The sequence below is a fragment of the Pseudophryne corroboree genome, chromosome 2, assembly GCF_028390025.1.
Source record: "Pseudophryne corroboree isolate aPseCor3 chromosome 2, aPseCor3.hap2, whole genome shotgun sequence".
Lineage (NCBI taxonomy): Eukaryota > Metazoa > Chordata > Amphibia > Anura > Myobatrachidae > Pseudophryne > Pseudophryne corroboree.
This window is the reverse complement of record NC_086445.1, coordinates 33,944,946-33,970,069: the sequence shown is the minus strand read 5'-3', so window position 1 is coordinate 33,970,069 and position 25,124 is coordinate 33,944,946. Positions and strand designations below refer to the sequence as shown.

General features: G+C 48.5%; 1 protein-coding gene across 8 annotated transcripts in view; it reads left to right on the top strand.

Annotated features, from left to right (window-relative positions):
* LOC134994657 (zinc finger protein 260-like) overlaps positions 1-25,124 on the top strand; it is a 300,567-nt gene that overhangs the window by 48,407 nt on the left and 227,036 nt on the right. For 7 of the 8 annotated variants that reach the window (XM_063950998.1, XM_063950995.1, XM_063950993.1 and 4 more), the window contains exons 8-10: positions 142-211; positions 17,217-17,344; positions 17,504-17,573. In XM_063950998.1, coding sequence (XP_063807068.1) covers positions 142-211; positions 17,217-17,344; positions 17,504-17,573 — 268 coding nt within the window. The remainder of the gene's footprint in view (positions 1-141; positions 212-17,216; positions 17,345-17,503; positions 17,574-25,124) is intronic. The other variant, XM_063950996.1, reaches the window with a different exon arrangement.

Genomic DNA, 25,124 nt, shown 5'->3' with positions numbered 1-25,124 from the left:
ACCTCTCCTCCTCGCACATCCGCTCCTCACATTGCAGGATATTGTGTTATTCCCATGTCCCCGCCCTATGTGTGTCCTATAGAGATGTCCCGTGTAGCGTGTGGGTGGGACATGTATGTGACACATGTTTTTGTATGACAGGCTGAACCGGTAGCCTTGATATATTACCAGAAGTGTAAGGAAGAGGCCGTTCCTGCTGAGATCAGCCCAGGTGAGAGAGACGCAGACGCTCTGGGGATATAATATTGCTGTATGGGGAGAAGTATTTATATTACTGGAGATGTGGCTTATATGTGACGTTACATACATGGGAGGGAAGAGCAGCTTATCTCAGCACTATAACATGGGACACATGACAAGATACTGAGACAGTTGTACATCACAGCCGCCATCTTTACCATGCAGTGACACGTCTCTTCTGTATAACCAGCCGCACTGACTGCTGGGGGTGCCCTCTATACCTGAGATCATTCCCAGCACTGCAGGTCTCTGGGTGTCTCTGACGTTTGCATATTCATTAGCTTTTTAATGATCTGTTGTTATTAATAATAATACTGGTATTAATGTTGCTGTGCCTGCTGATCTCCTGCCACAGAGTCTAGCACAGTCCTAGGGTAGAACATTAGGTGATGGTGGAGTTATCCTTCCTCCAGATCTCAGGTCCAGTCACTCCCAGCATTACCCCTGACACGCCGTGTGACATGCAGGGACGTCACCTGTTACTGCCTGCCTGGGAAATCCTGGTAATCAGGGGGGTGAAATAGGGCAGACCACCGGGCGGAGACTGGAGCCGGAAGACAGACAGCCGACATCCCGAAGTTAAGTATCTGGTCACTGTTAGGGTTAGGGCCAGGAGGGGAGGTTTAGCCCTAGATTCCACCTCACGACAGTTAGCCCTAGCTGCCACCCTTGGAGGGGTAGCATAGGAGAAGGCCGGGGGGCTAAATACACTTACATCCTCCGACTTTGGGATCTTCAATGTTGGGATGCCGTTGTCGTTCCTATGACCACCGGCATCCCAACAACTGGGATTTGGTTTTCATCCACTAGCGGTCACTGGAGTATTCTTCGGATATGGACGGGGCGTTAGCAGGGATAGGCACATTTTAAATATTTAAGTTAGTAACCCTCCTCCCCCTCCATACTCCCAAGATGCCTGTGTTTTTTGTGCCCCCACAGGGAAGGCACGTTCTGGACTGAACTCCAGACTTTCTTTTTAAAACTTTTTATTTTTTAACCACAGCCCTTCCCAGCTTACTAAGAAGCTTGATTCCGGGACTGTGTGCGCTGCTACAGGCAGCAAAGGCTTGTCGGCGCTTGAAGACAAGCCCCACCATAGACCTTAATCAGCATAAGCTGATTCCAGCCTTGGCTGAAGGAGCAGGACAGTGCTTGATGAGATGCCCCATCAGTGTCTCCAGTCTCCGGCAGCAGGTAAAGAGCGGGTGGTCAGCTCACGGAAAAATCAAAGAAGCAGCTTGTCAGCGGTAACTGTGATAATGTGTTACGTGATGGAGCTTCCACTTGCACAGTGTGTCTTGCAAATATGGGTCCAAATAAGTACCTCTGCCCTGATTCTCCTTGGGCGATGATGGCTGATTTGAAGTCAGAGTTGTCTGCTGCACTAAAAGACCGTGAGGCGGCTAAGTCTGATCAAAGGTCAGTGCCGTCTGGGCAGCCAGAGTGGGCTCAGGATATTTCCAGAACTTTGCAGGGTTTACAAAAGTCCATGAATAGATCAATTCCTAAGAGTGGTCATCGGTTGTCTCAACTAGTTTCCACAATTTTACACTCTGACGATTCAATGCCCGACCTTGTATCTCAGGAAGAAGAGAAGGAGGGTAAATTGGGCCAGGAGTCAGATAGTGAGGTCACTGATAGTCTGGGCATTGACGATCTTATCAGGACGGGTACGGCAGGTCTAAATTTCACTGAGACAGAGGAGCCTCTGTCAAAAGATGAGGTTTTATTTCCTAAGAGACAAAGGGTGACACTGTGTTTTCCCTTTTCTGATTCTCTTAAGCAGCGTACGTAAGCATGGCAAGATCCAGATAAACTCTTTTCTATGCCAAAGCGATTTCTGTCTAACTACACTTTCCCACAGTCTATGACAACGAAATGGGAACATTCACCACAAGTGGATTCTTCAGTTTCATAACTTTCAAAGATATGAACCATTCCAGTCCCAGGTGCAAAGCCGCTCTTCAGGTTCCGTCAGAGCGTAAGCAAGAGGCCATGCTAAAGTTGATTTATACATCAGCGGGGGTGTTGCTTAGACCTGCTTTAGTTGGAGTTTGGGTTAACCAGGCTGTAGTAGCATGGGCAAAACAGCTCAAGTTAGGCCTACAACAAGATCTTTCCTCAGACCAGCTTATACTTGTAACAGATCACATTTGTGGATCGGCTGAGTATTTGGGTACAGTATCTATGGATGTTGGACAAGTCAGTTTTCTGATTTCAGCCTCTATTATTGCGGCCCGTCGGGCGCTTTGATTGCGGTCTTGGCAGGCCGAGGCTGAGTCAAAACTAGGAGTAGAGGCGTTTCCTTATACTGGCGATATGCTATTTGGGCCTGAATTGGACAAATGGATTTCTCAGGCTACGGGGGGAGGGGGGGGGGGGGGGGAATTCTGTGTTCCTACCGTTGCCCACACCATTTCCTAAAAGGAAGTACTAGACCAGCGTTCAAATCATTTAGACCTCAGTCCTTTCGAGGCTGTGCTCAAGGAACAACTGTACACAGTAGACGTGGTAGAGGATGTGGTTTACATCAAAACACTAACCATCGTCAGGACTCAAAGCCAGCTAACCAGTGGCATGACCGGCTTCCAGACCATCTCAGATCTTCAGTTGTGGGAGCACGCCTTCAAACCTTTCACTTGGCGTGGTTTCAGACATTCACAGATGGGTGGATCCGCAATTTAGTGTGCAAGGGTTACAAAATAGAGTTTGATTGTTTACCACCAATGCGGTTTTTCAGGACAGGCCTGCTTGTGTCAGCAGACAAGAGGGCAGTTCTGCAGACCGCGGTTCAGTCTCTTGTAGATTCAGCAGTTTTGATTCAAGTTCCAGTTCACCAACAAGCTCAAGGTTATTATTCCAATCTTTTTGTAGTAGCTAAGTCGGACGGCTCGGTCAGACCGTTATTGAACCTAAATGGGCTCAATCAGTACGTCACTTACTACAGATTCCAGATGGAATCGCTGCGGTCAGTGATTGCAAGTTTATAACCACAGGGATTCGTGCTTTTAATGGATCTCAAGGATGCGTACTTACACATTCCAATTTGGCCGCCACACCAGGCGTACTTTAGGTTTGCAGTACAACAAACCCATTATCAATTTCAGGCACTACCGTTTGGCCTCTCATCAGCGCCTTGGGTATTCACAAAGGTGATGTCTGTGATAATTGCTCATCTCAGATTCCTGGGAGTGATAATAGTTCCGTATTTAGACGACCTTCTCATCAAGTCTTCGTCTCAACAATTACTCCTCCAAACTGCCTTACTAACGTACAATGTACTAGTTCAGCACGGTTGGATTGTCAACTTCAAAAAATCAAGCCTGGTCCCACTCAATGAATTAAATTTCTGGTAATTTTTCTGGATGCGGTAGATCAACGAATTTACCTGCCAGAGGAGAAAGCACAAAGTATTCGTCATCTGGTATAGTTAGTGCTCAAACTACGGACAGTCTCGGTGCACTTGTGCATTCGACTATTAAGAAAGATTGTGGCGTCTTTCGAAGCACTCCAGTTCGGAAAATTTCACTCAAGTCATTTTCAGCTAGATCTTCTCGCACAGTGGTCAGTCTCATCTACAGATTCATCAAATGGTGCGTTTGTCTCCAAGGGCCAGAGTATCTCTGCTCTGGTGGCTCCAAATAAAAAAATCTCACAGCGGGAAAAAGGTTAGGAGTCTGGAATTGGATAATTCTGACGATGGATACAAGTCTCAGAGGTTGGGGAGCAGTGGTCCTACGTTGTCAGATTCAGGGTCTATGGTCAAACCGAGAAGGATTACTGTCAATAATTGTCCTGGAACTCAGGGCAATTTACAATCAACAAACAAGGAGGAACTCGTAGTCTCATGGCCATGAGAGAAGTTGCTCGAATCCTGAATTGGGCCGAGCATCACCAAGTGATATTATCGGCAGTGTTTATTCCAGGAGTGGACAACTGGGAAGCAGATTATCTCAGTCATCAGGATTTTTATCCTGGAGAATGGACTTTACATCCAGAAGTGTTCCAGATGTTAGTCCAGCGGTGGGTTTACCCAGAGGTGGATCTAATGGCATCTCGCCAAAATCATCAAACACCCCAGTATGTGTCCAGAACAAAGAGATCCAGTGGCAGTGGATGTTCTCACAATAGCGTGGCCCTACGGCCTTGTGTATCTGTTTCCACCATATCTGCTGCTTCCTCGGTTGCTAAAGCGGATCAAAAGAGTCCACGACCGTCATACTAGTGGCGCCTCGGAGAGCTTGGATCTCTGATCTCCGCTATCTATTTGCAGACTATCTGTGGCCGCTCCCGCTACGCCCAGACCTTCTGTAACAGGGTCCATTTCTTTACCACGATTTGGCGCTGCTGCGTTTGACGGGGTGGCTGTTGAAACCGCTCTTAAGACGAGAGGGCATTCCGGAGTCTGTTATACCAACCATGTTACGTGCTAGGAAGCCAATTACAGCAGCTCATTATCACAGGATTTGGCGTGCTTTATATTGGTTGGTGTGAATCTCAGAAGTTTCCGACATCTTCTTTCAAGTTATCCCGTCTCTTACTATTTTTACAAGCGGGGTTAGATGGAGGACTGCGTTTAGCGACACTAAAGTTGCAGGTATCTGCTTTATCATTTTTCTTTCAGCGCCGGTTGGCTCTTTTGCCAACAGTGCAAACTTTCCTGCAAGGTGTCCTCAGAGTTCAACCTCCGTTTATACCACCTACAGCTCCATGGGACTTGAATCTAGTTTTAGACTTTCTGTTTTGCAGTCCTTAATTTTTGAACCCTTACTACAAGTGGATGTTAAGTTTCTGACTTGGAAAACCGTTTTTCTCTTAGCCTTAGCTTCGGCAAGGCGTGTTTCTGAATTAGGTGCGTTGTCATGCAAACCACCGTATCTGGTGTTTCATGATGACAGAGCGTGACTTCGGTCGAATCCCACTTTTCTACCGAAAGTAGTATCATCTTTTCACATCAAACAACCAATCGTCGTTCCTGTTTTTTCAGAAGGTTCAGGAACTCCAGCTACTTTGGATGTGGTTCGTGCGCTTCGGATTTATGTAGCCCGAACATCAACCGTAAGTAAAACAGATACTGTACATTGTTTGTTCTCTATGATGCAGTCAAGTTAGGTTAGCCAGCTTCCAAACACACCTTGGCTAGATGGATTAAGCTGACCATTCGTCAGGCTTATTTTCATACTAGCCTACAACCGCCTGCATCTATTTTAGCACATTCCATGCGTTCCGTGGGAACGTCATGGGCAGCAGCAGGTCGTGGGGCTTCCACGGCGCAACTTTGCCGTGCAGCTACATGGTCATCAGTGCACTCGTTTGTGCGCTTTTACAAATTTGATACTTTCTCTTACGTCCTAGAGGATGCTGGGTTCCACATTAGTACCATGGAGTATAGACTGGTCCACCAGGAGCCATTGGCACTTTAAGAGTTTGAGAGTGGGGGTTGGCTCCTCCCTCTATGCTCCTCCTACCAGACTCAGTTTAGAAAATGTGCCCGGAGGAGCCGGACACAGCTAGGGGAGCTCTCCAGAGTTTCTCTAGTAAAGTTTATTTTTGAGATTGTTATTTTACAGGGAGGCTGCTGGCAACAGTCTCCCTGCTTCGTGGGACTAAGGGGGGGAGCAGTGTCCGCCCTGCGGGGTCTGAGCCACTATCTCCGCTGACAGGTCACTGAGCTCCTGAGGGGATAGATCGTTCCCTGCCACAGGGGATCGCTCACCCCAGCAGCATGCTGCCACCCCCTTACAGAGCTGAAGATCAGTGGCGAGTGAGTCACCGACCCCCCTAGCAAGCAGGGGGCCGGTGTGAAGATGGCGGCATCAGGGTAGGAGTGCAGTATTAATTGCGCTCCGGGGGCTCAGCGGTACATATTGCAGAGCTGTGAGGGGCGCCTTGAACCAGCGGCCTACACTGGTCACATATTCTGTCGGGGTCCTGGGATCTCAGCCAGCATAAATCCTCAGGCCAGTATAATTCTAGGAAAAGCGAGAAGACAGCGCCATTTTGGGGGCGGAGCTTCTCCTCGGAGCGGACCCAGCAGCGTTAAGCGCCATTTTCCTGCCTGCACAGCGCTGTTCAGGAAGAGCAAGTCCCTCCAAAGCAACTCCAGCTATCTCTCATGGTACCAGGGGGTTGTAGAGGGGGATGGGGGGAGGCTGCGAAACGACTGTGTAACCTATTAAGGTGCACAGTCAGTGCTGATAGGGGGTCTCCCTTTATATTAAAACTGCTGTGTGGGTTGGCTCCAATCTCTGTGTCTCTCGCCATTCTTGGGGGTGAAACTCTGTCTGTCCTCACCTGTATGTGTGTGGAGTGTCTGTGGTCTCTATTAAGCAATGTCCAGGGACTCTGTGTCATATGCTGCAGAGGATATGTCCTCTCAGGATGATCCCATTCCATGTAATCAGGATAGCACTGGTTTAGCACAGATTCCAGCAAGGGAGACTGAGTGGTTATCCTCTATCAAATCTTGGATTTCTCAGATTCAAATAGGGTTGCACAAAATAAATCTGCAACTCAGGCTTTACAGAACTCTATGGCAGTCTGGCCCAGTTCTGGAACATCAGGGCTCCCCGCTGTATATTCACATATAGTGCTCTTGCACAGATCATGCAGAATGATACCGATTCTGATACTACAGACGGTGATGGGGATGTGTTGCGGGTGGCAGCATCTCTTGCCAAAGTGGTGCAGTTGATGATAGAGGCTATTAGGGATGTGTTAAATATTGCTGATACAACACCCGAGCAGGTTGAGGAGGCTTACTTCACTGAGAATAAGAAAGCCTCGCTAACCTTCCCTGCGTCAAAGGAGTTAAATGGTATTTTTGAAAAGGCTTGGGAAAACCCGGATAAAAAATTCCAGATACCTAAAAGGGTTCTGGTAGCGTTTCCTTTCCCGGTAGAGGATAGGAAAAAATGGGAAAACCCGCCTATTGTTGATGCATCAGTATCCAGACTCTCAAAAAAGGTGGTTTTACCTGTTCCAGGATCCACCGCCTTGAAAAGAGCCGGCTGATCGTAAAATTGATAATACGCTCAAATCCATGTACACTGTTTTTGGGGCAAAAATACGTCCCACTATTGCCAGTGCTTGGATTGCCAAAGCTATAGTAAAGTGGTCAGGCACGTTACTTGAAGACTTGGATACTATGGAGAAATGTGACGTTGAATTGTTTTTACGTAACATTCAGGATTCGGCAGGATTTCTGGTAGAATCCATGAAAGACCTGGATTCCATGGCTGCGGGAATTTCTTCCATGTCTGTATCAGCTCGTCGAGGACTGTGGTTGCGCCAGTGGTCTGCTGACGCGGAATCCAGGAGAAGTGTGGAGACCCTACCCTACACAGGTCAGGCTCTCTTTGGGGAAGCGTTAGATGCTTCGATCTCCACGGCTACGGCTAGTAAGTCACCTTTTCTTCCCTCAGCTACACCTGCTCCGAAGAAACCATTTTCTAAAGCTACATCACAGTCCTTTCGGTTTCCCAAGCCCAGAAAGGCCAAGCCGTCCAACACCATCTTTCAGGGAAGTCGGCCCAAGTTTTCTTTGAAGCTGCAGTACACCCAGATAGAAGTGGGTTATTTTATCTGGGAAATTCTCCCTAAATTAAGTCAGCGCCTAGACAAATCTTTTTTCTTTTCAAGTTCAAGAAACCTGCGGCTGCAGGTTCCCAGGAACAGAAACCTGCTTCAGGTACACCAAAGTCCTCCGCATGATGGTGGACTACATGCCCCGGAGGTGGGGCCGGTGGGAGCAAGACTCAGGCATTTCAGTCACGTCTGGGTGTCATCCGGCTTGGAGCCCTGGGTGCAAGATATTGTGTCTCAGGGGTACAGGCTGGAATTTCATAATCTCCCTCCTCACCGATGTTTCAAATCAGGACTGTCCTGCAAGAAGCCGTCCAGAAGTTGGTGGAGACACAGGTTATTGTGCCAGTACCGCCTCATATGCAAAACAAAGGTTACTAATCAAACCTTTTCGTGGTACCGAAACTGGATGGTTCGGTCACCCCCATTCTGAACTTAAAATCACTGAACCCCTTTCTGAGGGAGTTCAAGTTCAAAATGGAGTCTCTGAGGGCAGTGATATCAGATCTGGAGGAGGGGGAATTCCTGGTATCCCTGGATATCAAGGATGCGTACCTCCACATTCCGATTTGGCTGCCGCATCAAGCTTATCTTCGATTCGCACTGGTGGACTGTCATTTTCAGTTCCAGGCCCTGCCATTCGGCCTCTCCACAGCACCGAGGGTATTCACCAAGGTGATGGCGGAAATTATGATTGTCCTCCGCAGACAGGGGGTGAACATAATTCCATATCTGGACGATCTGTTGATAAAGGCATCGTCCAAGGAGAAGCTGTTGCGGTCCATAGCTCTCACGACCCAGCTTCTCAGGGAACATGGCTGGATCCTGAATCTTCCAAAATCACATTTGGAACCAACCAGGAGGTTGTCCTTTCTGGGAATGATCTTCAACACGGAAGTGCAGAGGGTGTTTCTTCCAGAGGAAAAAGCGTTAGTGATACAAACAATGGTCCGGAATGTCCTGAAGCCAGCCCGGGTGTCTGTTCATCAGTGCATTCGCCTTCTGGGAAAGATCGTGGCCTCTTACAAGGCCCTGCAGTAAGCTCAGCCCTCCCAACTGGATCTCCTGGACAAGTGTTCGGGATCCCATCTACACATGCACCAGAGAATACGTCTGTCACCAAAGGCCAGGATTTCACTCCTCTGGTGGCTGCAACTGCCTAACCTTCTGGAGGGCCGCAGGTTCGGGATTCAGGACTGGATCCTTCTAACCACTGATGCAAGTCTCCGGGGCTGGTGCGCAGTCACTCAAGGGGAAACCTTCCAAGGAAGGCGGTTAAGTCTGGAAGCTGGCTTGCCGATTAAACATTCTGGAACTAAGAGCCGTCTACAACGGTCTTCTTCAAGTGGCCCATCTTCTGAGAAATCGGGTCGTTCAAGTGCAGTCGGACAATGTGACAACAGTGGCTTACATAAACCGACAGGGCGGAACGAAGAGCAGAGCTGCAATGTCAGAGGTACCAAGAATCATCCTCTGGGCAGAAAAACACGCGTTGGCGCTGTCGGCAATCTTCATTCCGGGAGTAGACAACTGGGAAGCGGACTTCCTCAGCAGACACAATCTCCATCCAGGGGAATGGGGTCTCCATCCAGAGGTGTTCAAGGAGGTAACAGATCTTTGGGGCGTACCCCAGACCGACATGATGGCCTCTCGTCTCAACAAGAAGCTTCGGCGGTATTGTTCCAGGTCGAGGGACCCGCAAGCAGAGGCGATGGACGCTCTAGTGACTCCGTGGGTGTTAAAATCCGTGTACGTGTTTCCACCACTTCCACTCATCCCAAGAGTTCTAAAGCTCATAAGGAGAACAAGGGCTCAAGCGATCCTCATTGCTCCAGACTGGCCAAGAAGGGCTTGGTATGCGAATCTACTACAAGAAGAGCCGAGGCCTCTTCCTCTTCGGGAGGACCTGCTGCAGCAGAGGCCGTTCGCCTATCAAGACTTACCGCTGCTACGTTTGACGGCATGGAGTTTGAACGCCTGATACTAGCTCGAAAGGGCATTCTGAACAAGGTTGTTCCTACCCTGATACGTGCTAGGAAAGGAGTAACGTCTAAACATTATCGAATTTGGAAAAAATGTGTGTCTTGGCGTGAGTCCAAGAAATTTCCTGCAGTGGAATTTCAACTGGGACGGTTTCTCCTCTTCCTACAAGCCGGTGTGGATATGGGCCTGAGGTTGGGATCTGTGAAGGTCCAGATTTCGGCCCTATCCATTTTCTTCCAGAAACAATTGGCTGCCCTCCCTGAGGTTCAGACCTTTTTGAAGGGAGTTCTGCACATACAACCTCCCTTTGTGCCGCCTACAGCGCCTTGGGACCTTATCAGTTAGCAGTTCCTCCAATCGGACTGGTTCGAGCCTCTACAGGAGGTGGAGGTAAAATTTCTTACATGAAAGGCTGTCACGTTGTTGGCCTAGCTTCTGCTAGACGTGTGTCAGAGTTGGGGTCTTTGTCCTGTAAAGGCCCATACTTGATCTTCCACGAAGATAGAGCTGAGCTCCGGACACGTCAGCAGTTTCTTCCGAAGGTTGTGTTGGCATTTCATAACAATCAACCTATTGTGGTGCAAGTGGCTACTGACTCCTCCATTTCATCAAAGTCCTTGGATGTTGTAAGGGCTCTGAAAATCTATGTGAAGAGGACTGCTCGTCGCAGAAAATCGGCCTCTCTGTTTGTCCTGTATGATCCCAAGAAAATTGGGTGTCCTGCTTCTAAGCAGATGATCTCTCGCTGGACCAGGTTCACTATCCAGCATGCGTATTCTACGGCAGGATTGCCATGTCCTACAATTGTCAAGGCCCACTCGACTCGTAAGGTGGGGTCTTCTTGGGCGGCTGCCCAGGGTGTCTCGGCAATACAACATTGCCGAGCTGCAACTTAGTCTGGGTCAAACACATTTGGAAAGTTCTAAAAGTTCGATACTTTGGCCTCTGATCTGAAGTTCAGTGAATCAGTTCTGCAGGAGCCTCCGCGCTCTCCCTCCCGTTCTGGGAGCTTTGGTACATCCCCATGGTACTAATGTGGACCCCAGCATCCTCTAGGACGTAAGAGAAAATAGGATTTTGGTACCTACCGGTAAATTCTTTTCTCGTAGTCCGTAGAGGATGCTGGGCGCCCGCCCAGCGCTTAATTTTCCTGCTATCTTTATTTGGTTCAGTACAACTTCGTTTTAGTTGAGTATTGCATTATTACTTGGTAAGTAATGTTTCAGCGGTTGCTGAGTTTTCAAGCTAAGTTAACTTGATGTGCCTTGTATGTGTGAGCTGGTATGAATCTCGCCACTATCCGTGTTAAATCCTTCTCTCGAAGATGTTCGTCTCCTCGGGCACTGTTTCTAGACCGAGTTTGGTAGGAGGGGCATAGAGGGAGGAGCCACCCCACACTCTCAAACTATTAAAGTGCCAATGGCTCCTGGTGGAACGGTCTATACCCCATGGTACTATTGTACACTGAGGCATCTTGAGAGTATGGAGGGGGAGGAGGGTTTCTAATTTAAATATTTAAATTTGCTGATCCCTGCTAACGCCCCGTCCATATCCCAAGAGTACTCCAGTGCCCTCTGTGGAATCAAAGAAAAGGATTTATCTGGTAAGTACCAAAATCCTATTTCTCTATCGTCCTAAGTGGATGCTGGGGTTCCTGAAAGGACCATGGGGAATAGCGGCTCCGCAGGAGACAGGGCACAAAAGTAAAGCTTTTACAGGTCAGGTGGTGTGTACTGGCTCCTCCCCCTATGACCCTCCTCCAGACTCCAAGTTAGATTTTTGTGCCCGGCCGAGAAGGGTGCAATTCTAGGTGGCTCTCATAAAGAGCTGTTTAGAGAGTTTAGCTTAGGTTTTTTATTTTACAGTGATTCCTGCTGGCAACAGGATCACTGCAACGAGGGACAGAGGGGAGAAGAAGTGAACTCACCTGCGTGCAGGATGGATTGGCTTCTTGGCTACTGGACATGAAGCTCCAGAGGGACGATCACAGGTACAGCCTGGATGGTCACCGGAGCCACGCCGCCGGCCCCCTCACAGATGCTGAAGCAAGAAGAGGTCCAGAATCGGCGGCTGAAGACTCCTGCAGTCTTCTTAAGGTAGCGCACAGCACTGCAGCTGTGCGCCATTTTCCTCTCAGCACACTTCACACGGCAGTCACTGAGGGTGCAGGGCGCTGGGGGGGGGGCGCCCTGGGAGGCAAATGAAAACCTTTAAAAAGGCTAAAAATACCTCACATATAGCCCCAGAGGCTATATGGAGATATTTACCCCTGCCTAAATGTACTAAATAGCGGGAGACGAGCCCGCCGAAAAAGGGGCGGGGCCTATCTCCTCAGCACACGGCGCCATTTTCTGTCACAGCTCCGCTGGTCAGGAAGGCTCCCAGGTCTCTCCCCTGCACTGCACTACAGAAACAGGGTATAACAGAGAGGGGGGGCAAAATAAATGGCAATATATTAATATAAAAGCAGCTATAAGGGAGCACTTAATCATAAGGCTATCCCTGTCATATATAGCGCTTTTTGGTGTGTGCTGGCAGACTCTCCCTCTGTCTCCCCAAAGGGCTAGTGGGTCCTGTCTTCGTATAGAGCATTCCCTGTGTGTCTGCTGTGTGTCGGTACGTGTGTGTCGACATGTATGAGGACGTTATTGGTGTGGAGGCGGAGCAATTGCCAAATATGAGGATGTCACCTCCTAGGGGGTCGACACCAGAATGGATGCCTTTATTTGTGGAATTACGGGATAGCGTCAACTCGCTTAAGCAGTCGTTTGCCGACATGAGGCGGCCGGACACTCAATTAGTGCCTGTCCAGGCGCCTCAAACACCGTCAGGGGCTGTAAAACGCCCCTTGCCTCAGTCGGTCGACACAGACCCAGACACAGGCACTGATTCCGGTGGTGAAGGTGACGAATCAACCGTATTTTCCAGTAGGGCCACACGTTGTATGATTTTGGCAATAAAGGAGATGTTACATTTAGCTGATACTACAGGTACCACTAAACAGGGTATTATGTGGGGTGTGAAAAAACTACTAGTAGTTTTTACCGAATCAGAAGAATTAAATGACGTGTGTGATGAAGCGTGGGGTGCCCCGATAAAAAACTGCTAATTTCAAAGAAGTTATTGGCTTTATACCCTTTCCCGCCAGAGGTTAGGGAGCGCTGGGAAACACCTCCTAGGGTGGACAAAGCGCTAACACGCTTATCAAAACAAGTGGCGTTACCCTCTCCTGAGACGGCCGCACTTAAAGATCCATCAGATAGGAGGATGGAAAATATCCAAAAAGGTATATACACACATGCAGGTGTTATACTACGACCAGCTATTGCGACTGCCTGGATGTGCAGTGCTGGGGTAGTTTGGTCAGAGTCCCTGATCGAAAATATTGATACCCTGGACAGGGACAATATTTTACTGTCGTTAGAACAAATAAAGGATGCATTTCTTTATATGCGTGATGCACAGAGAGATATCTGCACACTGGCATCACGGGTAAGTGCTATGTCCATTTCGGCCAGAAGAGCTTTATGGACACGACAGTGGACAGGCGATGCGTAGAGGAGTTATTTGGGGTCGGTCTATCGGATTTGGTGGCCACGGCTACGGCCGGGAAATCCACCTTTCTACCTCAAGTCACTCCCCAACAGAAAAAGGCACCGACCTTTCAACCGCAGCCCTTTCGTTCCTTTAAAAATAAGAGAGCAAAGGGCTATTCATATCTGCCACGAGGCAGAGGACGAGGGAAGAGACAGCAACAGGCAGCTCCTTCCCAGGAACAGAAGCCCTCCCCGGCTTCTACAAAAGCCTCAGCATGACGCTGGGGCTTCGCAAGCGGACTCGGGGGCGGTAGGCGGTCGTCTCAAGAATTACAGCGCGCAGTGGGCTCACTCGCAGGTAAATCCCTGGATCCTGCAGATAATATCTCAGGGGTACAGGTTGAAATTAGAGACAGAGCCACCTCGCCGTTTCCTGAAGTCTGCTTTACCAACGTCCCCCTCAGAAAGGGAGACGGTTTTGGAAGCCATTCACAAGCTGTATTCTCAGCAGGTGATAGTCAAGGTACCTCTTCTACAACAAGGGAAGGGGTATTATTCCACTCTTTTTGTGGTACCGAAGCCGGATGGCTCGGTAAGGCCTATTCTAAATCTGAAGTCCTTGAACCTGTACATAAAGAAGTTCAAGTTCAAGATGGAGTCACTCAGAGCAGTGATAGCGAACCTGGAAGAAGGGGTCTTTATGGTATCCTTGGACATCAAGGATGCGTATCTCCACGTTCCAATTACCCCTCACACCAGGGGTACCTCAGGTTCGTTGTACAAAACTGTCACTATCAGTTTCAGACGCTGCCGTTTGGTTTGTCCACGGCACCTCGGATCTTTACAAAGGTAATGGCCGAGATAATATTTCTTCTTCGAAGAAAAGGCGTATTAATTATCCCATACTTGGACGATCTCCTAATAAGGGCAAGGTCCAGAGAACAGCTAGAGATGGGTTTAGCACTATCTCAAGAGGTGCTAAAGCAGCACGGATGGATTCTGAATATTCCAAAATCCCAATTAATGCCGACAACTCGTCTGCTGTTCCTGGGGATGATTCTGGACACAGTTCAGAAAAAGGTTTTTCTTCCCGAAGAAAAAGCCAAGGAGTTATCTGACCTGGTCAGGAACCTCCTAAAACCAGGAAAGGTGTCTGTACATCAATGCACAAGAGTCCTGGGAAAAAAAAAAAAAAAAAAAAAAAAAAAAATGGTAGCTTCTTACGAAGCAATCCCTTTCGGCAGATTCCATGCAAAGGGATCTGTTGGACAAATGGTCAGGGTCGCATCTTCAGATGCACCTGCGGATAACCCTGTCGCCGAGGACAAGGGTATCCCTTCTGTGGTGGTTGCAGGAGGCTCATCTATTGGAGGGCCGCAGATTCGGCATGCAGGATTGGATCCTGGTGACCACGGATGCCAGCCTGAGAGGCTGGGGAGCAGTCACACAGGGAAGAAATTTCCAGGGAGTGTGGTCGAGCCTGAAAAAGTCTCTTCACATAAGCATTCTGGAACTAAGAGCAATCTACAATGCTCTAAGCCAGGCGGAACCTCTGCTTCAAGGAAGACCGGTGTTGATCCAGTCGGACAACATCACGGCAGTCGCCCATGTAAACAGACAGGGCGGCACAAGAAGCAGGAGGGCAATGGCAGAAGCTGCCAGGATCCTTCGCTGGGCGGAGAATCACGTGATAGCACTGTCAGCAGTATTCATCCCGGGCGTGGACAACTGGGAAGCAGACTTCCTCAGCAGACACGACCTTCACCCGGGAGAGTGGGGACTTCATCCAGAAGTTTTCCACATGCTATTAAACCGTTGGGTAAAACCAATGGTGGACATGATGGCGTCTCGCCTCAACAAAACACTGGACAGGTATTGCGCCAGGTCAAGAGATCCGCAGGCAATAGCTGTGGACGCGCTGGTAACACCTTGGGTGTACCAGTCGGTATATGTGTTTCCTCCTCTGCCTCTCATACCAAAGGTATTGAGGATTATACGGCAAAGAGGAGTAAGACTAGTGGCTCCGGATTGGCCAAGAAGGACTTGGTACCCGGAACTTCAAGAGATGGTCACGGACGATCCGTGGCCTCTACTTCTGAGAAGGGACCTGCTTCAGCAGGGTCCTTGTCTTTTTCAAGACTTACCGCGGCTGCGTTTGACGGCATGGCGTTTGAATGCCAGATCCTAAAAGGAAAAGGCATTCCAGAAGAAGTCATTCCTACCTTGATAAAGGCAAGGAAGGAAGTCACCGCGAAGCATTATCGCCGTATTTGGCGAAAATATGTTGCGTGGTGCGAGCAGCGGAGTGCTCCGATGGAGGAATTTCAACTGGGTCGTTTTCCTACATTTCCTGCAATCAGGATTGTCTATGGGTCTCAAATTGGGATCTATTAAGGTTCAAATTTCGGCCCTATCAATATTCTTCCAAAAAGAATTGGCCTCAGTCCCTGAGGTCCAGATTTTTATCAAAGGAGTACTGCATATACAGCCTCCTGTGGTGCCTAAGGTGGCACCGTGGGATCTAAATGTAGTTTTAGATTCCTCAAATCCAATTGGTTTGAACCACTAAAGAATGTGGATTTGTAATATCTCACATGGAAAGTGACTATGTTACTGGCCCTGGCTTCGGCCGGGAGAGTATCTGAACTGGCGGCTTTGTCTTATAAAAGCCCTTATTTAATTTTCCATTCGACGTAGGGCAGAGCTGCGGACGCGTCCGCATTTTCTCCCTAAGGTGGTATCAGCGTTTCACCTGAACCAGCCTATTGTAGTGCCTGCGGCTACAGACGACTTGAAGGACTCCAAGTTGTTGGACGTTGTCAGAGCCTTAAAAATATACATTTAAAGGACGGCTGGAGTCAGAAAATCTGACTCGCTGTTTATACTGTATGCACCCAACAAGTTGGGTGCACCTGCTTCTAAGCAGTCGGTTGCTCGTTGGATTTGTAACAAAATTCAACTTGTACATTCTGTGGCAGGCCTGCCACAGCCTAAATCTGTTAAGGCCCATTCCGCAAGGAAGGTGGGCTCATCTTGGGCGGCTGCCCGAGGGGTCTCGGCATTACAACTCTGCCGAGCAGCTACGTGGTCAGGGGAGAACACGTTTGTAAATTTTTACAAATTTGATACCCTGGCAAAGGAGGACCTGGAGTTCTCTCATTCGGTGCTGCAGAGTCATCCGCACTCTCCCGCCCGTTTGGGAGCTTTGGTATAATCCCCATGGTCCTTTCAGGAACCCCAGCATCCACTTAGGACGATAGAGAAAATAAGAATTTACTTACCGATAATTCTATTTCTCGGAGTCCGTAGTGGATGCTGGGCGCCCATCCCAAGTGCGGATTATCTGCAATACTTGTACATAGTTATTGTAACTAATTCGGGTTATTGTTTAGGAAGCCATCTTTCAGAGGCTCCTCTGTTATCATACTGTTAACTGGGTTTAGATCACAAGTTGTACGGTGTGATTGGTGTGGCTGGTATGAGTCTTACCCGGGATTCAAAATCCTCCCTTATTGTGTACGCTCGTCCGGGCACAGTACCTAACTGGAGTCTGGAGGAGGGTCATAGGGGGAGGAGCCAGTACACACCACCTGACCTGTAAAAGCTTTACTTTTGTGCCCTGTCTCCTGCGGAGCCGCTATTCCCCATGGTCCTTTCAGGAACCCCAGCATCCACTACGGACTCCGAGAAATAGAATTATCGGTAAGTAAATTCTTATTTTTTGTACCGACCCCGCTGCAGGAGAATGGACCATTAGCAGAGAGTCGGGATGTGGTTTTTATTTGCAGGACTTTGGTTCTATGTAACTCCGCCATATCAGTCACTATAATGTGTATCAGCTGAGTTCTTTCTTTTGCATTGTTATTTATACAGATAAATCTGTGTGGCCATTCACCACAGGTGGATGTAATCAGACACATCCGGCCGACCCATGTGACACCCCTCTCTATACTCCGGGGTGTATGGGAGAAGAGAACAGGATGATCAGCCAGGATTATCAGGTAGAGGAACCTGCTCTGACCTCTCCCAGCTCCTCACATGTCTCACATTGCAGGATCTTGTGTTATTCCCATGTCCCCGCCCTGTGTGTGACTCCTATAGAGATGTCCCGTGTAACGTGTGGGTGGGACACGTATGTGACACATGTTCTTGTATGACAGGCTGTGCCAGGAGACGGGATGTGTTACCAGCAATGTAAAGAAGAGGACGTTCCTGCTGAGATCAGATCAGGTGAGAGAGACGGACATACAGACAGTGCTGTCATACAGGAGATATGTACAGAGGTCTCTGTGGTCTGGGGTTCTCATGCAGCATCATGCTGGCTCTAAGGATTTCCTGTGATAATGACAATATAGACGGGTGTAGCAACATCTCCAAATCCAACGGGTAACCCCCCACTGTGACCTAATGGTGCGCAAAATGTAATGTATGGGGGTGAGTATGTTACATTAGTATGTAATATATGCAGGGTCTGAACAGTGTTCATTTTGACAAGGATTTCAGTTTTAGTCTTCGTTGCTTACTTAAAATTATAGTTGGTTTAATTTTTTATTTTTTGTTCTGGTGGACCTCACTTTTTTTACTTTAGTCTCATTTTTACAAACTGTTTAATGATACTGTAATGGATTGAACTGAAGAACATTTCTCTAAAAATTCTCTTGAGAAGTTTGCATACCTTTAACTATGTGTTCAGTAATCTAGGCTCAGTAGGCTGAGAATGTGTTACATACGGAGTCTGGCTTACCGCAGCGCTCGCATATATCATTAGTAATCTAGGCTCAGTAGGCTGAGAATGTGTTACATACGGAGTCTGGCTTACCGTAGCGCTCCCATATATCATTAGTAATCTAGGCTCAGTAGGCTGCGAATGTGGTACTGATTTACCATAGTACTTCCATATATCATATACAAATTAATTTGTCAAGTTTGTTATAAGAAAGGCTGTACAATCCTACAGTATTTCCTTTACAGGTTTATTTTCTGCAAACTATCTAGAACACACATTTTGTTTTTTAATATTTTGAAATAACCCTTCTTAAAAAATAGAAAATAGTGTACATAAAACTGTCTAAAAGACAGTATAAAAAAGACAAATTGACTGATTACAGCCAAATTGCTGAAACTGCAAATAAAGGAAATCAGTGTAATGAAAATGTAGCTAATCTGTGATTTTCCTTACCTACGGTTTACAGTTTACTTAACTTAAGGCCCGTACACACTGGTCGATGTATCGGCCGTTCTCTTGAATGGCCGATACATCGCGGGACCGTCGGCCAGTGTGTACGGGCGATACGTCTGTGAACTCCGTCGTTCACAGACGTATCGCGTCGGCCGCGTAGCACAGCCGACAGCCAATATATCTAACGATATATTGGCGCGTCGCTGTGTGTGTACGGGGCGGTCGGCCGACCGCCCGTACACATGCTGCGGCGGCCGGCGGTGATTGACAGGTGAACTGGGGCGGGCGCTCGCCCAGTTCATGACGTCAGTCTCCCGACGGATCGGGCAGTGTGCATGCACAGCACACTGCCCGATCCGTACATAGATATATCTGCAGATCAATTGATCTGCAGATATATCTAATAGTGTGTACCCACCTTTAGTTTAGTTTCAGGCAGGCACGTCTCTCTGAGATGACTCTTGTCAGGTCCCCTGCTCGGCAAAAGCCTGTTGATGCAGACATTACAAGTAAATTTAGGGCCAGAAGCTTACAACTCATGGCACCGAGTCCATTCCTCGCTCATAATCTGTGATGAAAGCTCATCTTTGTTTTTCTTTTTCCCCTGTTGAGCACTGGCCTTGGGTGGTTTTGACAGTGAAGATGCCGACAAAAGCCTAAAACGCGGTCGCTTCAAACTTAATGAAGAGGTCTCTCTAACATCATCCATCGGCGTATCTATAATGGACACGGTCACCTGAGTACAGAGGAGGCCCCCACCGCACACGCTTCACCCATATTTGGGAATATTTCCCCCTCTGGAGTCTTGTGCCGACGTCGGCATCACTGTGGAATCACCATGAAAATAGCACAGCGGCCATTTTCACTGTCTTCTGTGCATGCGCAATAGAGAAATCACAGGGAAAATGGCCTCTGCGCCATTTTCCTGGTGACCTGTGCATGCACAGTAGAGTCTGAGCCCTCTAGTGCTCAGACTCTCCAGCAATGACTGCAGAGAGGAGGGAGACTCCTTTTCTCTTAAAGCACCCCTGACATCATACTTCATTGATGCTTCCCTATCTTTATTTAACACATCCTTCCCCTGTGTTGTTGATGTGGATGCACTGAGGATAGTTTTTTTTCTGCTTCTTTCAAAAGTTCTTTGATTCCATCATTGTGTTTTCAATGAGTGTGTCTCTAGCAACTGTTGCGTTAAGAAAATAAGCAGTACAGCAAGGTGGAGACAACTTTGCCTTATTGGAAAATAGGAAGCAAATGAAACACTGTCCCAGGTTAAATTTAATTGTGCCTGCCACTCTGACCAGATACCAAGAGAATTTGTGAGAGGTTAGTGATCAAGTCTACTAAGGCTGACACAATCAAAGACCGAGACATTGTATCATTTTGAAGTGTTTTTGTATGGTCAACAAAGGGCAACAAGAGATCTTGGACAGCAGATAACTTCATCCACTCACTGCAGTAGACTTTTCCGACCCATCTCATGTGCAACTTGGCTCACAGAAACCCTCACCTGAAGAAGGAACAAAACCATCCGAAATGTGCTTGACCATCTTGTCAGACAATCTCCCCCCCCCCCCCCCCCCAAATACATTTTTATTGTGTAAAGCACCACATGTATTAATGATACGTTATTCATAAGAATGGTACAGAATGTATGCATGGCAAAAGTCAAGTATCCAAATGTCAAAAAATGGCAGAAAGTCAAGCATCCGAATTAAATCAAATACAATGGACAAGTAACAGCGCAAAAACTACTCGGTAATGTCAGTCCACATATAATCAAGGTAAATAGGATCTTTTCCATAATTGAAGAATTAATGCAGTGAAAGACCTTCGGGAAACCTTTGTTGAGATGATAATGTTATTGCTAGCAAATGCATGAAAAGAAGAGTAGGGGTGGAGTGAAGGGAGCCACACAGGACAACAGTACCCGGTCTCTGGGCCAAAAAGGAGGCTAAAATTTAAAATCCCTGTCCTATGTTGAAGGGAAGATCAACCAAGACTCTCCGTTGTTCATACCACTTGGTGTTTTTTTTATTTTAGAGTATCTGCGATTCTACATTGTAATTCCCTAGGTAGAGTGGAAATATAGTTTCTCTAACGTCCTTGAGGATGCTGGGACTCCGTAAGGACCATGGGGAATAGACGGGCTCCGCAGGAGATAGGGCACTTTAAGAAAGCTTTGGACTCTGGGTGTGCACTGGCTCCTCCCTCTATGCCCCTCCTCCAGACCTCAGTTTTACACTGTGCCCAGAGCAGGATGGGTGCACTGCAGAGAGCTCTCCTGAGTTCTCTGCCTAGAAGCATTTTTGTTTAGATTTTTTTCTACATTTTTACAGGGAGCACTGCTGGCAACAGGCTCCCTGCATCGAGGGACTGAGGAGAGAGGGGCAGACCTTCTTGTCTAAGATAGGCTCTGCTTCCTCGGCTACTGGACACCATTAGCTCCAGAGGGGGTGAACACAGGTTCTTACCGGGCGTCCACCCCCAGAGCCGCACCGCCGTTCTCCTCACAGAGCCAGAAGAACCGAAGTCAGAAGACGTCAGGTAGCAGAAGCCTTCAGCTTCACTGAGGTAACGCACAGCACTGCAGCTGTGCGTCATTGCTCCCATACACCTCACATACTCCGGTCACTGTAAGGGTGCAGGGCGCAGGGGGGGGCGCCCTGGGCAGCAATATAACACCTCTATTATGGCAAAAGACAATATACATGTACAGGTGGGCACTGTACATGTATATAAAAGAGCCCCCGCCATATTTTAGTAAGTTTGAGCGGGACAGAAGCCCGCCGCCGAGGGGGCGGGGCTTCTCCCTCAGCACTCACCAGCGCCATTTTCTCTCCACAGCACCGCTGAGAGGAAGCTCCCCGGACTCTCCCCTGCTTACACACGGTGAAGGGGTGTTTAAAAGAAAGGGGGGGGGCACATAATTGGCGGATAACATATTATACAGCGCGGCTGGGGGAAAAACATTTTGTATTGGTCTCCAGGGTCATTGCGCTGGGGTGTGTGCTGGCATACTCTGTCTGTCTCTCCAAAGGGCCTTGAAGGGGATACTGTCTTCAGAAAAGAGGTTCCCTGTGTGTGTGAAGTGTCGGTACGCGTGTGTCGACATGTTTGACGAGGAAGGCTTGCTTAATGTGGAGGGGGAATGCTTGAATGTTATGTCGGCGTTGCCGACACCGGAATTGGTGGATATGCTGAATGTCTTGAATGCAGATGTCAATCTATTGCATAAAAGGTCAGACAAGGCTGAAGCTAGGGATCAGTCAGGTAGCCAGTACATGCCTGTCCCTGTGGCGCCAGGCCCTTCGGGGTCTCAGAAGCGCACCATATCCCAGATCGATGACACAGATACCGACATGGATACTGACTCTAGTGTCGACTATGAAGATGCAAAATTTCAGCCGAGGGTGGCAAAAGGTATTCGGTACATGATTATTGCCATTAAAGAGGTTTTGCATATTACTGAGGAACCCCCTGTCCCTGACACGAGGGTACACATGTATAAAGAGAAAAAGCCTGAAGTCACCTTTCCGTCCTCATTTGAACTGAGTGAATTGTGCGAAAAGGCTTGGGAATCTCCGGATAGGGGACCACAAGTACCCAAAAGGATTCTTATGGCGTATCCTTTTCCACAAACGGATAGGATACGATGGGAATCTTCGCCTAAAGTAGAAAAGGCGCTGACACGCTTGTCCAAAAAGGTGGCACTGCCTTCTCAGGATACAGCTTCCCTCAAGGATCCTGCTGATCGCAGGCAGGAAATTACCATGAAGCACATTTACACTCATTCAGGTACTATTGTTAGACCGGCTATGGCGTCGGCCTGGGTTTGTAGTGCGGTTGTGGCATGGGCAGATTCCTTATCTACGGAGATTGACACCTTAGATAGGGATGCCATTCAAATGACCATAGAGCATATCAGAGATGCTGACTTGTATATGAGAGATGCTCAGAGAGACATTTGTTTATTAAGCTCCAGAATAAATGCTATGTCTATTTCTGCTAGGCGGCTCTTGTGGACCCGACAGTGGACGGGAGACGCAGATTCAAAGCGGCATACAAAGGGGAGGAGTTGTTTGGAGACGGCCTCTCGGACCTTGTCTCTACTGCTACGGCTGGTAAGTCGAATTTCTTACCTTATGTCCCCCCGCAGCATACAAAAAAGGCACCTCATTATCAAATGCAGTCCTTTCGTTCCAATAAAAACAAAAAGGTACGGGGATCGTCCTTTGTTGCCAGAGGGAAAGGCAGGGGAAAGAAGCTGCACACAGCTAGTTCCCAAGAGCAGTAGTCCTCCCCTGCGTCTGCAAAGTCCACCGCATGACGCTGGGGCTTCCCGGGGGGAGGCAGATCTAGTGGGGGGCTCGTCTTCGGTTTTTCAGCCACGTCTGGGTTCACTCGCAGGTGGATCCCTGGGCATTAGAGATTGTTTCTCAAGGATACAGGCTGGAATTCGAAGACTTGCCTCCTCGCCGGTTTTTCAAATCGGCTCTGCCGGCTTCCCCGTCAGAGAGGGAGCTAGTGTTGGCAGCAATCCAAAAAATGTATATTCAACAGGTGATTGTCACAGTTCCTCATCTCCAGCAAGGAGAGGGATATTACTCAACCCTGTTTGTGGTCCCGAAACCGGACGGTTCGGTCAGACCCATTTTAAACCTAAAATCCCTGAACCTGTACTTGAAGAGGTTCAAGTTCAAAATGGAATCACTCAGGGCGGTCATCGCCAGCCTGGAGGGAGGGGGATTGGATGGTGTCCCTGGACATAAAGGATGCTTACCTTCATGTTCCGGTATTCCCCCCTCATCAGGCGTTCCTGAGATTTGTAGTGCAGGACTGTCACTACCAATTTCCGACGTTGCCGTTTGGGCTTTCTACGGCCCCGAGAATTTTCACCAAGGTAATGGCGGACAAGATGGTGCTTCTGCGCAGGCAGGGGGTCACAATTATCCCATACTTGGATGATCTCCTCATAAAGGCGAGATCTCGGGAGAAGTTGCTGGACAGCGTGTCTCTGTCCATGAAGACATTGCAGTTACACGGCTGGATTCTCAATATACCGAAGTCCCAGCTAGTCCCTACAACGCGTCTGACTTTTTTGGGCCTGATTCTAGACACAGACCAGAAAAAGGTTTTTCTTCCGATCGAAAAGGTTCAGGAGCTCATAGCCCTGGTCAGGAACCTATTAAAACCAAAACAGGTTTCAGTGCATCATTGCACGCGGGTCCTGGGGAAGATGGTGGCTTCATACGAGGCCATCCCTTTCGGCAGGTTCCATGCGAGGACTTTTCAATGGGACCTCTTGGACAAGTGGTCCGGGTCCCATTTACAAATGCATCGAAGGAACCCTGTCTCCCAGGACCAGGGTATCTCTCCTGTGGTGGCTGCACAGTGCTCACCTACTAGAGGGTCGCAGGTTCGGCATTCAGGACTGGGTCCTGGTGACCACGGACGCAAGCCTCCAAGGCTGGGGAGCAGTCACACTGGGAAGAAATTTCCAAGGTCTCTGGTCAAATCTAGAGACTTGTCTCCACATCAACGTCCTGGAGTTGAGGGCCATATACAACGCCCTGCGTCAAGCGGAGGAATTGCTTCGGGAAAAACCGGTTCTGATTCAGTCAGACAATGTCACGGCAGTGGCTCATATAAACCGCCAAGGCGGAACAAGGAGCAGAGTGGCCATGGCAGAAGCCACCAGGATTCTATGCTGGGCGGAAGGCCATGTAAGCGTGCTATCAGCAGTGTTCATCCCGGGGGTGGACAACTGGGAGGCGGACTTCCTCAGCAGGCACGACCTGCATCCGGGAGAGTGGGGACTTCATCAAGAAGTCTTCGCACAGATCACGGGTCGGTGGGGACTGCCTCAAATAGACATGATGGCATCCCGTCTCAACAAAAAGCTAAAGCGGTATTGCGCCAGGTCAAGGGACCCTCAGGCGGTAGCGGTAGACGCTCTGGTGACACCTTGGGTGTTCAGATAGGTCTATGTGTTTCATCCACTTCCTCTCATACCCAAAGTGTTGAGAATAATAAGAATAAGCAGGGTCAGAACAATCTTTAATGTTCCAGATTGGCCACGGAGGACTTGGTATCCGGAGCTGCAAAAGTTGCTCACAGAAGATCCGTGGCCTCTTCCTCTAAGGCAGGACCTGCTGCGGCAGGGGCCCTGCCTGTTCCAAGACTTACCGCGGCTGCGTTTGACTGCATGGCGGTTGAACGCCGGATCCTAGCGGAAAAAGGGATTCCGGAGGAGGTCATTCCTACCCTGATCAAGGCTAGGAAAGACGTGACGTTAAAACATTATCACCATATATGGCGAAAATATGTTTCTTGGTGTGAGGCCAGAGCTGCTCCTACGGAGGAGTTCCATTTGGGCCGTCTACTTCACTTCCTTCAAACAGGAGTGACTTTGGGCCTAAAATTAGGGTCCATAAAGGTCCAAATTTTGGCCTTAACCATTTCATTCAAAGAGAATTAGCCTCTCTTCCTGAAGTACAGACTTTTGTGAAGGGTGTGCTGCATATTCAGCCTCCCTTTGTGCCTCCGGTGGCGCCTTGGGATCTTAACGTGGTGTTACGTTTCCTCAAGTCACCTTGGTT